The sequence below is a fragment of the Dendrobium catenatum genome, unplaced genomic scaffold (genome assembly GCF_001605985.2).
Source record: "Dendrobium catenatum unplaced genomic scaffold, ASM160598v2 fragScaff_scaffold_1639, whole genome shotgun sequence".
In the NCBI taxonomy this organism is placed as follows: Eukaryota; Viridiplantae; Streptophyta; class Magnoliopsida; order Asparagales; family Orchidaceae; genus Dendrobium; species Dendrobium catenatum.
Window position 1 is genome coordinate 1,015,154 of NW_021320101.1, and position 15,819 is coordinate 1,030,972.

At 34.1% G+C, this 15,819-nt stretch overlaps 1 protein-coding gene across 1 annotated transcript; it reads right to left on the bottom strand.

Annotated features, from left to right (window-relative positions):
- Positions 1–369: 369 nt before the first annotated feature.
- Positions 370–15,465, bottom strand: LOC110110621 (FAM10 family protein At4g22670). Its single transcript, XM_020842199.2, has 11 exons — positions 15,228–15,465; positions 15,067–15,130; positions 7,616–7,771; positions 7,412–7,499; positions 7,224–7,304; positions 7,070–7,134; positions 6,729–6,869; positions 6,538–6,654; positions 6,250–6,450; positions 5,976–6,033; positions 370–697 (listed from the first exon to the last, which is right to left on the bottom strand). Exons 1-11 carry the CDS (start codon positions 15,335–15,337, stop codon positions 600–602), a joined length of 1,179 nt encoding a protein of 392 aa, XP_020697858.1. The 5' UTR covers positions 15,338–15,465; the 3' UTR covers positions 370–599.
- Positions 15,466–15,819: the final 354 nt, after the last annotated feature.

Here is a 15,819-nt window from a genome sequence, read left to right on the forward strand (position 1 = left end):
ATTTCAATCCATATATTCGATTTTAAATATACCAAACGAAAATCTTTAGACTCTTTAGTTTAACCTCCATAATTCAAGTTTACCTTCAACTCCCTCTAATATTATCAACAAGAAGAATATCATCAACAAAAATCATACACCAGGGTATAACCTCTTCCAAATGCTAGTGAGACCATACATGACTAAAGCAAAAACATATGGGCTTAAGGCTGAGAGATTAAATGAAACAATAATTCAAAAAAAAAAAAAAAACTTGCGACGAATATCTAACGTTTTAATAAAAGAGTTACAGCAAATGACTTATAAATGGAGCTGCATGAGAGATGAAATGATCATTCCATCACAAATGAAAATAGAAAAGAAAAAAACTTGATACCATAAAAAGCGCACCCAGATCCAGGAAATAGTTATTAAAGCCAAACAAGTCATCAATCACATCGAAAAAGATACAAGGACAAAAACTATGTTCATTCGATTTTTCAATTCAGATATAATATAGAGTTACATTAATCAACAAACACTCTTTCGATCAGGAAGATTTTCATTTAAATTTTGCCTCAAAACCAAAGTTCAATCCAAGAAGAAAACAGTCAGAATTCTCACTTGGATCCACCGAATTTCCCCATCATTTTTGCAATTACAGGAGCCACCTTAGGGTTTGATTGATGTTTAGCAAAATTTGCAGGATTCTTCATAACTGCACATGCACAAACCGTTGCTAGCTAATAATAGAGGAAAATTTTGAAATATTACAAAAAACTACCAAATTTAGGAATTCATATTCATGGAAAATAAACAAAAAGTGGGCATGTTAGATGTGTGGAAACGTGCTGTTGCATATATATATATATATATATATATATTTTTTAATTAAAAATATTTGACTAGTACAATAAATAATTAAAATACTGGAACCTGAGTTTATGGAACCACAACAACATCAAGCCTTTATCCCACTACGTGGGGTCGGTTACATTTTTGAATTCCTTTTTCTCCATTGTGTCCTATTAAAAGTCAAATTCTCGTTTAAATCTAATAAAGAAAGGTCATTCCTAGTATTTTCTAACCAAGTCGTTTTAGGTCTACCCCTACCTTTCTTAACATAAGTCACAATCTAATACATCTACTCTCTAACCGGGTCATCGGAAGGGCCGCCGTTTTATGATGACCAAACATCTAAGGCGACTCTCTCTAATCTTATCTTCTACTGGAGCTACTCCAACCTTCACGTATATGCTCATTTCGTATCCTATCTCTAAGGGTAAAGCCTGTGAGACCTCGTTCCCTTACTGTCCTCTCTAATTTGGATTTTCTCTCCAGGATCGTCCAGGACGATTTTAGATCGTCCAGGCATCGGCACTGTAGAAAATATCGGCCTGAGAATAGTTCTGGGGACCGTCCAGGACGATATTTGTTGGTCTGATCGTCCGGGGACGATCTGGCGATCGGCCGGGCCGAATCTGCTTTATGATATAAGAAAATCTCGTCGTTTTGAGGAGAGAGAAAGAGAACGGAAAAGAGGAATCTTGAGTTTTGTGAGGCCGCGTAGGGCTTTTCGTCCGACGCTGCTGTTGGAGAAAGTGTAGATCTCTCGTGGTAAGGACTCCGAAATCCTATTTCTGTTTTCAAAGATATTGGTTATTGACCGAGTTGTGATCTTGTTTTGTGTTTTCCGATGTCGAACTTTTGACCTAATTTTGATTTGACACAACTTCCACCGCACAACTTTTTGGTATGTTATAGATATGACTATTGTACCGATTTGAGTGTTTTCTGCGACGATTTTACAGGTCGGAATTGATTCTACGCGATTTTAATCGAATAGAAAATATCAGGACGTGATTTGATTTGATTTCTATAGAATATAGTCTTGTATTGATGTCGTGGATATTCTGTTGTAATTTGGATGAAATTTTGGAATTGTGCCTTTTGCAGGATTTTTGTGTAAAATTTGATAGAACATGCCGTTACTCTGTCCGAATTTAATGATATTCTGACTTTGTTTGAAATTGATAATGAATTGAATGCTGCATGACTATTGATATGATCGTTTTAGATTTCTTTAATATTGTTATATGCATCGATTATGAATTGATTGAATTGATTGCATACTAAAGACAAGATGGGAACCTGGTTTGAACGTTGGTTGGAGGATAGATATTAACCGTACAGGATGGTGGCCGACGCGGCTTTCCTTAACACTCGATTATGATTTCTACCAACAGCACTATAAATGGGAAAGTTTAAGGAGTTTATCATATGCCGACGGCGGCCAGACGGGCAAAAAGAGTGAACTCTTTTGATAGAACCAACGTGCGGATATCTACAACAGCAATATGGATTCTAACAACAGCAATATAGATTCTACAACAGCACTATTGATTATGCACTAGGTGTTTGTGCTTGTACGAAGTAAGACCTTGTATGGATTTGCATGTAGTATACGATATTGCATCGTATGGATTCCTGATAATCATGATTTATTTGATTTCCGATTGATTTATTCGATATTGATAGATTTATCGAATTGATATTATTATCGTACGAATTCATTGATTTCATTGATTGATCCCATTGAGCATTATACTATTGATTATTGATTCATAGGACTGGACGGCATAGATTCATACGACTCATTGATATTAATTGTCCTGCACTTGATTTGACTTGCACTATTGATTTATTCGTATTTTTTTTGAATTGATCCCTCTGAATCGAACTTGTAGTATAAGACTGATTCCGATGATTGATTTGACGATTTATTGTTTTGTAATGGATTTATTATTGGAAACGGATTTAATGACATTAATGGAATTACAGGAATTTATCATGTTGAATTGCGTGATGTTATGGATCTATAGATACGGGAGGCACCGATATTGATATGGATTCTTCATAATGGAATTAATAGATAATTGACACTGATATTGATATAGATTGTATCGAATAGATAGATACGACATCGATATTGATATGGTATAGATATGGACGATAATGGATAGTATGATTACAAGCATCCCTGACATGATATTGATACAATTGATTGTCGTCGTACTGATTAATCGATATGACTTTGATTGAATGGATGTTGCCGTATGATTTGATTTAATCGTATAATAGTTTTCTTTATAGAGCTGATTGATATTGATATCCTATTGACCTGAAGATTTTATGTTATTGATTTATCATTTGAATCTCTGTCGCCGTATTGATTGAGATCGTTTATTGGGATTTTTGAGCTGTAGAATAATGAACTGGCGAAAGTGCTTTATTGATTGAAGCATGTATTTCTCAGACCATAACAAAAATGTCCAACGCAGTCAGTATCGTCAAAAGTCCTATTATTGAACGCAAACAATAAATGTCGGCGGTAAGTGTCGGATTAGTTAATTGTACCTATTGACGAGAGAAGCGTACTGAAATAAATATGGAATTGACTCGATTATGCAAGTTATTCGTTTCTGACACCGAGTCCCTAAATTATGATTAATTGATGATTATTGATTTGCTAGTATAATTGACACAGGAATCTATGATTTGAATAGTGATGATATTATGAATAAATTGAAATTGACTAGAATTGACATGATTGATAGGAATGCTTGATAGAGTAAAATCTGCAACTTGATGACATTGCTACGATGAATGGATAATGGAATTAGAAAGCACTTACTGATTTGATTTCCGTACTGATAAATTGAATTTCTGCTGCGATAATAGACTCGATAATTGACTACCTTGATATTTCGATATAGATAATTGTTAATCGATTAGATGATGACCGACATACTGTTAGTTGATTCGATGGTTAAATAATCGCAGTAACCACATAGGAGTCATGAATGAAAAGGATAGTATTGATACAACAGATCCTTGACATGATATTTTGATGGACACTGATTCGTAGGCGTTATAAACTGACTGATGATGATTCAGATTGAGTTGTATTGAAGTGGATTCGGTTGCCTTAATGGATTTGTGAATTTTATCGCAGAAATGTATAAATAGATATCTCATAAATAGAGCTGCATTGTTCATGTATTGTCTAGTTCGCACCACTAACATGATAATAGATTGTGAGTCTTATTTGTATAGTATAGTGTGTATCTTCATTGTGTATCCTCTCCGTACATTGATCTTTAGTATCGATTTGTGGTCGATGTTGAGTCTGTATAATGCATATTATTGAATTACTAGTGCTCTTATGATCTCGATGATGAATTTCCACTCGTACTGATGTCTTAGCACGATCATACGTACGTCATTATTTGACAGCGTGCACTGTCAAACAATCTGGACTCCAAGTGTCCATTGTAATTATGCATAATTGATCGAGTAAAGCGTTATAGGTGAATGAATTGGTCACTGTATCATTCCTGTATTTTCTCGATGCTTTAGAGTAGTTACCAGTTTTGCGGTCTACCATCGAATAGCTACTCCTTCTTTCCTCGTGAACTTATGTCTTCTTGTTATCACTTTGTCACTTCACAATTTTGCCTGATTTGCGTGGATACTCTAAAAATGTTATTAATCTGCTCGGACGGTCAACTCTACTGATCAATCCAGCATGACCTGCACCGCGACACTACACCGCCACAAACAAACCCTATCACCCACAAACCAAAAACAAAAAAAACACAACAAACACGAAAAAAAAAACAGCATTATTGATGTTATTGATTGCTAGTTAATTGACACAGAACATCCTATGGATTTGATAGATGATTATAGATACAATGATATGAACTAGCATATACGATGTATTGATTGGAACTGATAGTATTGACTGAGAGTGACATTGACTAGCGATGCATTGTGATATTGACTAGAGCACTACTTTGATTGATTTCCGCTACTGTCTTGATTTCTGCTGGCCGTTAGACTTGATTTCATTGACTGATTCCGCATTGCAATAGATTCATGACCATTGATTGACCTTGATTTTTATTGACCTGTTCATATTGATAGCTATCGCCGTGTGCTTTGATTTCAGTTTAGGCTTTGGTGACCTGCTGGGCTTTGTAAAGCTCATATATGTGGTTAAAATTTTTCAGGTCCGAGCTTCGGCAAACTGGAATGTGAGTTCGATCAGAAATGTCAGACGAATCCTTTCACTATTGATATCTGAGCGGCATCACAAAGCCACTACATCCCCTGAGCATCCTCATCTCTGCCACACTTAACTTAGTATTATGCTCTCTTTTTAATGGCCAACTTCGGCACCATAAAGCATTGCAGGCCTCACATACCATCTTATAGAATTTTCTCTTAAGTTTGAGGGTACATTTCTATCACATAACAAGCCCGATGCATTCCTCCACTTCAACCATCCAACTTGAATCTGCTGATAATATCTCCATCTATTCACCATCACTCTAAAGAATAAATCCAAGATATCTAAAACGTGTACTCTTATTAATGACTTGATCGCCCAAGTCACAATCCCTCATCTAGGACTATTATCTACTAAAACTATACTCCATATTATTCCTTTTTTAGATACTACTTAAGCGAATACCTTTAGACTTTAAGGTTGACCTCCATAATTCAAGTTTACCTTCAACTCCCTCTCTAGTCTTATCAACAAGAAGAATATCATCAGCAAAAAGCATACACCAAGGTACATCCTCTTGCAAATGTCTAGTGAGATCCATGACTAAAGCAAAGGATATGGGCTTAAGGCTGATCCTTGATGTAAACCAACCGAAATAGGGAAATACTTGGTCAATGCACCTTGTTTTGAACACAAGTAATAGCTCCTGCATACTCTAGAGGTTGATGGTTCGGCAGTTTATGGAACCACGCCAAAAATAATTAAAGGTCAAGCAACCAAATGTATATAAATAAAAACATAGGCCACACATAAATGCAAGTGGTACAAAACTATGAAAGTAATGAAAGAAAGAGACCACATCTTTCTTCTCTTTTCTATTTACTTTCAAATCAGAGTTGTAAACATAAACTTTAAAGCGTACCATCTTGAAGAGCAGCCATTATTTCAGGATCACCAAACGCTGCCATTAGTTCAGGATCCTGCAAACAAGTTGAAAATCAAAAGAAAATATCATATAAAAGAGAATAAGTTCACTCATATAATAAAATATGAAGCATTTCCGCCCAACTCACACACAAAGTGGGGAGAATTTAGTTCAAGATATTCTAATTAGAATAAGATTTTTAATGAGTAGACTAAAAAAGTATTTTAATCAAATTTTGATCAGAATATAAGAAGTGAGTTAGAGATTTTACATTAAGAATATTGCTCATATCAATATTTCCGGGGGCAGATCCAGGCATGGCACCAGGAAAACCTCCGGGCATGCCTCCAGGAAACCCGCTAGGCATGCCGCGCGGAGATCCGCCGGGAAACCCACCAGGCATGCCACGTGGTGATCCCCCAGGGTTTGCCGAAGATGACTGTTCTTTCTTTTTTGCCTTTTCATAAGCAGCCTGAATCAAGGTAGCAAGTCATGCAAACTATGCATTGAATTTGTAATTGTGAATTAATCAATCGCTTATACTGGAAATACGTGACACCTGAGCTTCAGCTCTACGGCGCTGCTTCTCCCGTTCAATTTTTTTCTCAGCTCTTTCTTTCCGTAAACGTTCATACTTCCTGCGGTGTTCTTCAAGCTTGTGCGCATTGGGTTCAACCTGCATAAATAGTGTAGCTATGTTCATTTAAGTTCTATGATAATTAACACCGAGGATGATACTTTCATACATACCTTCTTAAGAATGGCATTGATTTCCTCGTCATAATCCAATTTTGATGCCAAGTGAAGGTCCTTTGCCGATTCTTCCCACTTGCCAAGCATAGCTAAAGCTATGCCACGAGACTTATAACCTTTGGCAGAGTCAGGATTGATCTGAAAGAATTGGATATGAGAATTATCTGACAGATAACTGACGCATTTCAAGAATTTCAAGGAGAAAATGGAAGTTTATGGAGACTATTTTCTCCAAATTCATCACTTTTAAAGAAGAAGATATCGGAGAGTGAAAGACATCAAAAGTTTCAAATGATGAAGAAATGCACGGATTTCAGATGCTTGGTAGTTAATTTCACCTCCAATGCAGCACTTGCATCCCGAATTGCAGCATTTGGCTTCTTCATCTTGATGTAAACGGTCGCTACACAGTAGTAGGTCAAAAGGTGAAAAAAGATTAAATTTCAAGAACCAATGAAATCTTATGAGCGTCTATAGACAGAAAGTGATTACCTCTAGTAGCATACATTATAGCTGATGTGGGATTCAGCGTAATTGCCTCTGACAGGTGCTCAACTGCTTCATCAAACTTGCCTGTCAACAAGTAGTTAATGATGAGAAATTTAATAGAGGAATCTTTAGCATTTGCGCGACATGATTATGATCATGATATTGGAGTGACAACAAAAATAATATCACACCTTCGGAAAGTGCCTCCATGGCTTTCCCCTTCTCCTCTTGTGAGGCATCTCTGCTTTCTTCCGTGACTTCAATAGAAGGATCACCCATCTAGAAAGAGAAATCATAGAATTAGGGATAATAATTATTTTGAAGATGCTTCTAGCTATGGCCTCGCATAATCTATTATGACACATTTTTAACCAGAAAGTTCTTCAAGAAATCACCTTTTGTGGAGGATCATTATCTGCTTCTACAATCTCCCCCTCAAGCTCAACGTCAGACTCTATAACTTCATCGTCTGATTCATGGATTTCTGGCCCATCCTCATCACTTAAAATATCCTCATCCATATCATCATCGTCATTCACCGTTTGGCTTTTCTGAAATCAGCAGAAAAATAAATAAACCAGCATATAATGCGAGCAGCCACAATTTTCTTACTTGAAACAATAATGTGATATTTTCTACTCAAATAAGCAATGCGTTAACGTAGACTTGGGTGTAACTTCATGATCGAGCCAAATTTGAACTAGCAATGATGCGACTTGCATGCCCTGAGCCAGCTCATTTAAAAATTGTTAACATACATATAATTAAAATGTATCAGATATTAAAGGTTTAAGTATAAAATTACTAAAAATATAAAATTAAATGTATTCCTTTACTCATATTTCTTATTATTTCTTCACTAATTTTTTATTTTTTATATATATATATATATAGTAAGCAGTTTGGGAGGCATGACTACATATGACCATAAATGTAGAAGGGGCTGCAGCAACAAAATAAAAAGCTGAGATGCTGAATTAAAAGGACACTGCCGTCAGCAAGAAACTTCACAAAACAACACTACACTGTGAAAAGCAGAGAAAAAGAATGACAACATCAGAAGTATAAGTTGATACATACAGATAATGAACTCCAATGCAGACATGGAACACCTATTTCAGCTCGTCCGAGAACTTAAAAGGAGAAACCTCTTCCCCCCAAAGGAAGAATGAAGAAGATAAGAGTTAGAATTTAACATTTTGCCAAAGGAGTGGATAAATGTGTTTTGATATCGTGAAGTGTACAGTGGAAAAAATGAACCACCTCGCCTTGGAGAACCGTGGAGAATGAAAATGTCAAACTGCCCCTCAAGTGAAGGCATCTTGATCCTCTAGTTAATCATAGGCATATCATCTCAGAAATTCATACTAGACTGAAATGCTGAAGGTTGAAGGCTAATTTAATCTCGGAGAGATTCTAAGCCACAATATGATCGTGACATAGCCATCATTCATCTGATGATGATGGATGAAACGGTGGTTTTCCGCTTCAAGATTAGTACTTTTGGGGATTTGGATCGATCTTCCGATCTTGTTGATGGCCTTGGAATTGGCACTGAAGGTAATCTAAACAGGGTTGTTAGATTTCATCAAATCATCAAAATCAATGCCAACCAAGTGTATTTCATTAGGCCCAATTGGAGGGGTCGACACAAAATACAATCTGAGATGTAAAAGGACCATCAGTCTTTTTGATCATCACTGTACGGGGACCATGGAGGTGCACAAATCTTAAAACTCTTTATTGGACTATAAGAACTAATCTAGAGTCAAGAATTTTTTAGCATTAAAAAAAAAGGATGGTTCCAAGCATCTAAGTAACAATTACACTCGAGGCAAAAGTCAGATAAGCAATACACTGAATTTTAAACTATATTATCTATAGTCATAATTCAAATGTGTGATGCGGTCAAAAACAATGCCAAGTTTAAATATTCCATTCAACATAAGTAAATAATTTTAAATATTCCATTCAACATAAGTAAATAATATGTAAAATGCTGATGTAAAATACAAATTTGAATTTTGCTAGCTAAGGCCTTCCCTCAAAACAACATGCCTCGACCTAACGTGATTGTAGCAAAAAATGAGCAAGAATTTTTTAGGATGTCAATCGTGAATGAAGCACCAAAACTTAATTTATTGTATTTATTGTGATGAAAAATATACAAGAGTTACCTTGGCCATCACCCTAAGTAATGTGTCATAACTAAGCCAACAGTTGTGAAAAATGAGCAAAGGTAGCTAAGTTTTAAAATAAAGATTAAATTATTGCTTAAAATTTAGAAACTTTAAATGGGGAGCCAAATGAATTGAAGACAACAATTAGAAGATGGGTTAATATTACTTGTGTGCTATAAACTAAAATTATCATGATCAGGATCATTAAAGATATATATGATAGAGCGTTGACAAATGCACTAAACAATTACAATAAGGAAGTTTCAAATTAAGGATCAACATTATGGGTCATTGACATGCCCACCTGATAAGATCAGGTTATGCTCATATATGTGTTCAAAACAGGTATTAAAAAACCTAACAAATTTAACTCAATGTAGTCGAATGGGCATTAGATGTGGAGCCAATCATTTGGCATAACATGACTCAACATCCTCTAAACTCAAATTAGCTTAAGTAAGATCTCATCAATGACTTATCAGTTTGATGTACTCAACTCAACAACCATAGTTACATGTTTTCAAGTTAGAGACAACACGTCCAACTAATTATGGCCATGTCCCATCAGTCACAACAAACGATAAATGTGTATTTTCCCCTCCTCTTCATAAAAAAAAAGTCCTTGATAGCCTATACTTATTTAGCTTGTTATAAGCTAAGTGATTTTTTACCTCTTGGTCTTTTGATGATTTTTCTTTCAATCCTCCATCCTAATGGACTAAAGACATGACCTAAAGGTCTCTTGAATAGAATGAGAAAAGTTGTGGGCTCATCCTTCTCTATTACATCCTCCTTCAAAATAGATCCGACTATCAATCCCTTTTTGACACAAGAAAATAAATATTCGGCGTCCAAAAGCAAAAAATACTTATCATTTGATTTTAAAGAGCTTTAAATAAGATATTCAAAATAAGATATCTTGATGTAATTCCTTTTCCATAATAACTTCAATCAACAAGACATTTATTTACGCGAAAATTCTAAAATAATGAACTTAAATACTCACAAAAATAAATTAGCATTTAAAAAATGAACAAAGTACATGACATGCAATTTTAGTGTATATGATATTACTACTTATCATTAACATTACAAATTGAAGTAACACCAAGGTATGGTATGCTTAATTTGGAACTATTATAATACAATAGAAAATAATCCGTGATTATATATAATTTTTTAAAGTGAGATTAGGTGGTTAAAACAATAAGATGTCTCGAGAATATTGTGCAATAAAAAAATAATATGAAAAATTAAAGGTAAATTTCATAAATCCCAACGCAGCCAATATGTTAATGTTATGACCAAAAAGAGAAGGATCACAAATAAACAAGTTGAGGAAAAAATTAAGAATGTTGAGATAGATGTGTGGCAAAAGTATATAAGGGTGAATTTAAAAAAATTATTAGATATATAGCAAGAGATTATTTATTAAAAATAAGAGACTGAGATAGAAACTCGATTTGGGCATGTACAATCAAGGGCAAAAAAATCATCAATAAGATAAGTGATAAAATTAAGGGATCAGTAAAAAAATGGAAGATTGAACGCAACTTCATAAAAATTATGCAAAAAGACTTGTACAAAAAACATTTATACCCTAACTTGCGCTCAACACTCGGAATAAATAAATGGAAAATGAAGATTTATAACATCAACCTAAAATAGTTGGGAACAGGTTTATTATGACGGTTATGATGAATTGATGATGATATACAAATGCTATCCAGTGTCTATATTACTAATAATTTCTAAATCAAAGTTCATCCATCAAGGCCACCAACTTCATATGAGCATCTAGTGTGTTAAAATATTTTAAGTGAGCTCGTAAACATCATCCAAAAATATTATTATAAACAATAGGCAATTAATTAAAATAACGGAAGATATAATCACATTCTTTATCAACTAGTATTAATCCACCTTATAATATTATTATAGGTAATTGAATCAAGTAAGAACCAACAAATTAAGGAAAACAATAATGATTAAGAATGCATGAACCAAGCTATTGTGGACCCAAGTAAATCTAACTTTGTGAGCAATACTATTTGACCATCTTCTTGCATGCAGTGAGAAACGTAAAAAACATAAACAGAAGGCTTAAATAAAAACATGATTATACAGCATAATAAACTACATAAATATAGTATAATAAAAAATGTATATCACACATAGATCACACATACGTTAGTCTTATTCACTTGGTTCGTGTATGGGGCAACTAATCTTCTTGAATAACTTTAAATCTTTCTTCCGTGAGATAAAGAAATATAAGTAACAATTAGCAGTGGAACCATAGAGCGAGGGGTGGGCCGTCCCCCCAACAAAAAAAACCTATTATGCATATACCCGTCATGAATATATATAAGTATACTCACATCGAAAGCATAGAAAATGATAGTTTTAAGAATTGTGTCAATGTATTCCACTTCAATGCATGAAATTTGCATCTACACGAATTCAAAATCACTTCAACAATGCTAATTGCTAAACACTACTAATGGTTATTTCCTTGTGGTGATGTTAATGTGTTATAGATGTTATTTCCATTGCTAGTCCTGCTAGAATCTTCTTGATTCAGCTAATTATCGACTCAATCATTAGGAATTCATTTTGTTCTAATCTTATCTTGTCATTTTGTTTTTTGTTTTCATCAACCAATTATCTCTTTTTGTTTTGCCTTTTTAGATGGGTTACCATGTCGCATAAATCAAATTGCCATTTTTGTTCCTACCTTCCCACTATCGGCTTTGTTACTTGCATGCATGCAACATTATTTTACCCTTTATGCCTCCAAATCCTTACTACAGCCTCAAAAACGCTTTTTTGCCACATTGTAGTCAATGGCAATTTCCTTCTTATTTTGACTGGTTCCAGAAGCAATCATGAAATTGAATTTAAAGGGAATATTTCTACTTAGGAATTCATTTTGGATGAATAGAAACCTATTGTTTTAACTTGATTTCTAAATATAATGTGTAATTTCTTACTTGGGCCATTTGAAGGTTATAAGCAAGGCCTTGAGGCTTGTTAAAATCAATTGGACAATGAATATATTAAAAAAAATAAAAATAAAAACTCTCTGGTGCCGATGTGCATATTAGATGTGTTTTCTTTGACTGCTTCAAATATGTTTACAGCTACTTCAACATGAGAGACCCCTTGTACTAGTACGAGACTTGATTCTTCCTTTTGGATAATTTCTATCCTTATTTTTTTATTAATTAATTGCATGTTTGATGGTTTGCATGGTGATAGAAATTGTCATGCAAAAAATATGTTGTGTTTTCTTTGAAGTGTGAATATGATTTGTTGCTGCATTTTATAATTTTTTATACCTTATCGTGAAAATATAATATGATGGACAATTGTTAAATCATATTGTTGCATGTATAAGGATTGTTTAATGTCCTTACAATAAAATGGGAAAATCTTTGACAAAATTATGCAATCATAACCTACGAATTCTGATTTTCTTTTGCTTTCATTTTACATGCCATATTAGGCTGCTTCAAAAACCCTAGGTTGCATCACCCCCTTATCTTAAATGTTTATAAAAATACACCATTGATTATGTAATATGTTATATATATATATATATATATATATATATATATATGAATGCTAAAATGAACTCATACTTTATGAGGTCAAAATTTCCCCAATGAATTGTCAATGTACGGAGATAATTTTCTCACCAAATTTGATTGCAAGTCAAGATTTCAACCTAACTTCTTTACAAAACTTTTCCCACCAAACCTAAATCTTTACCTAACCTATTTGCAAATCTATGACCTACAATCTCCAAGCATTATATAAGAAGAAGGTTACATGCAATCATTCTTCTCCTTCATTCAACCAAGCGTAGAGGTGATTGGTGGGCTGTCCATAGGTTGATAGCCACCTTGGATAATGCCATTCAAAGAGATTTTATTTATTGGGTGTGACAATTAAAAATGAAGGACCAGGATGATTTAGCATAATAAACATCTCTATGGGGTCATGCATGCATGCAAACTTAGCCAAATCACATAAACCATTTAAGCCACGTGTGTTTCAATGTGAAATTGATGATGGCTTGAATCCCGTACCAAACAAAAACAAGAAAGTGATATTTATGAAAATTTACTTCATAATATTTTTTTATGACGTAGGTTAAGATTAACTATGTTAATTTATCATCTTAATATAAGACGATTGAGATTTAGGCATTAAGATTAACTATGTTAAATTATCATCTTAATACTTTGTATAGTTGTACGTAAATAAATATCAGATGCTTCTGCAACAACAATAATAACAACAACAACAAAAGCCTTGATCCCACTACATTGGGTCAGCTACATGAGTCATATTTCTCCATTGTCTTCTATCAAGAGTCAAATTCTCATTTAAAGTTAATAAAAAAGCATCACTTCTAATACTTTTTAACCATGTATTTTTATGTCTACCTCTACTTTCTTAACATAGTCCAGATGGACCAGATCTAATACATCTACTCTCCTAACAAGGTCATCAGAAGGCCGATGTTTTATGTGACCAAACCATCTACAGCAACTCCCTCTAATCTTATCTGCCACTGGAGCTACTCCAATCTTTTCATGCATACACTCATTTTGCATTCTATCTTTAAGAGTAATGCCACTTATCCACTTGTGCATCCTCATCTATGCAACACTTTAACTTAATTTTATGCTTCTTTTTTAATGGTCAAAATTCTACTCCATAAAGCAATGCAAGTCTCACAACCATCTTATAAAAATTTCCCTTAAGTTTGAGGGGTACTTTTTATCACACAGCAAGAGCAACGCATTCCTCCATTTCAATCATCCAGCTTTGAGCAATGGATTCAAGATATATAAAATATGCACTTTTTTAATGACTTGATCATCCAATGTCTCCCACCACTATATCTATTACTATTAAGTATTAAAATTACACTCCATCTATTCAGTTTTAGATCTGCTGAAACGAAAACCTTTACCCTAAGATTTACCTCCAAAATTCAAAATTTTCATCAATTCCCTCTTTAGTCTTATTGACAAGAAAAATATCATCAACAAAAAACATACACAAAGGTACATCCTCTTACAAATGTCTAGCAAGAGCATCCATGACTAAAGCAAATATATGAGCTTAAAGCTCATCCTTGATGTAATCCAACTAAAATAGAAAAATACTTTGTCAAACCACTTTATGTTTGAACAAAAGTACAACTCCTTTATAAATAACCTTAATTACTTGAATACAAGCATTATTAACTATTTCACAAATGGAAAAACTAAACCAATAATAAAAATCAAAGAAAAGTAAAATTATAACAAATAATCCAACTGATATTTCACCAACCAAACTAAATCAACTAAATAAGATCAGTCTGACTAGGTTTATCGATATTTTAATAACCACTCTATTCTTATGTTGGCAACACAAACCAACAATAGATAAAAAGATGAAATAATATATCCATTCCAGTCGCCAAAAGAAAATGAAACATAACCAGTTACCCTAAGTTACCCCAATTCATTTCAACAACGCAATTCAAGGAATGTCACGAAACAAACAAAAAATAGGCTCTCGAAACTGAAAGATCAATTACAAACACAATCTGAGCGAACTCAAACAATGTATGGCAAGAATCTAGAGGAGGATCAAACGGTTACCGTATCACCAGCTCGAGGTGACTTCGCGGAGCCAAAAGATGCCGGGGGAAGCTTAGCACCCAAACTGGACACCAACGGTCCCAAAACCATGAGGATTTCAGATAATCACATCATCATCATACAACAGAACGATAAAAGAAAAAGAAAAGAAAAAAAAAAACCTTTCGAGGTAATCGCGGAAGAAGGAAATAGAGGGGTCGCGGAGGATTTCCGGGTTCCTCCTGCACTGCTCCACGAAGATCTTCAGCTCCTTCACCTTCGCCGCATCCATGGCCGACTTTCAGCGCAAGAAAAGGAATCGAGTGAAGAAATACACTGATAACCTTTTATATTCTGTGACCTTGGGGTTTCGGAGCTTTCGACCGAGCGCCTATAATAAATATAAATAAATAAATGATAAGGGATGGGAATCGGGATAGACCTCCGGGTCTTCTATAAAAGGTTTATTTGGATGAGAATGGCAGTTAAGATTGTTCTAGAATCCTCCAGCGACTTTTTTTTTTATTTTTTTCCCCCGAAAATGTATACGTGAGTGAAAAAAAAAATTATTTATTTTTATTAATACCCAATATTTATTTTGAACGGCCTCTTTGTACACTATTTATTAAAACAAAGCACCGGTTCAAATTCAAAATGGTTTAAATCAATGATAGGATATAGAATCGAAAGGATATGAGGTTCAAAATTTAATTATTTGATTAGAGCTGAATTGAATGATATAATAAATATTAAAATTATTCAATTATAATATAT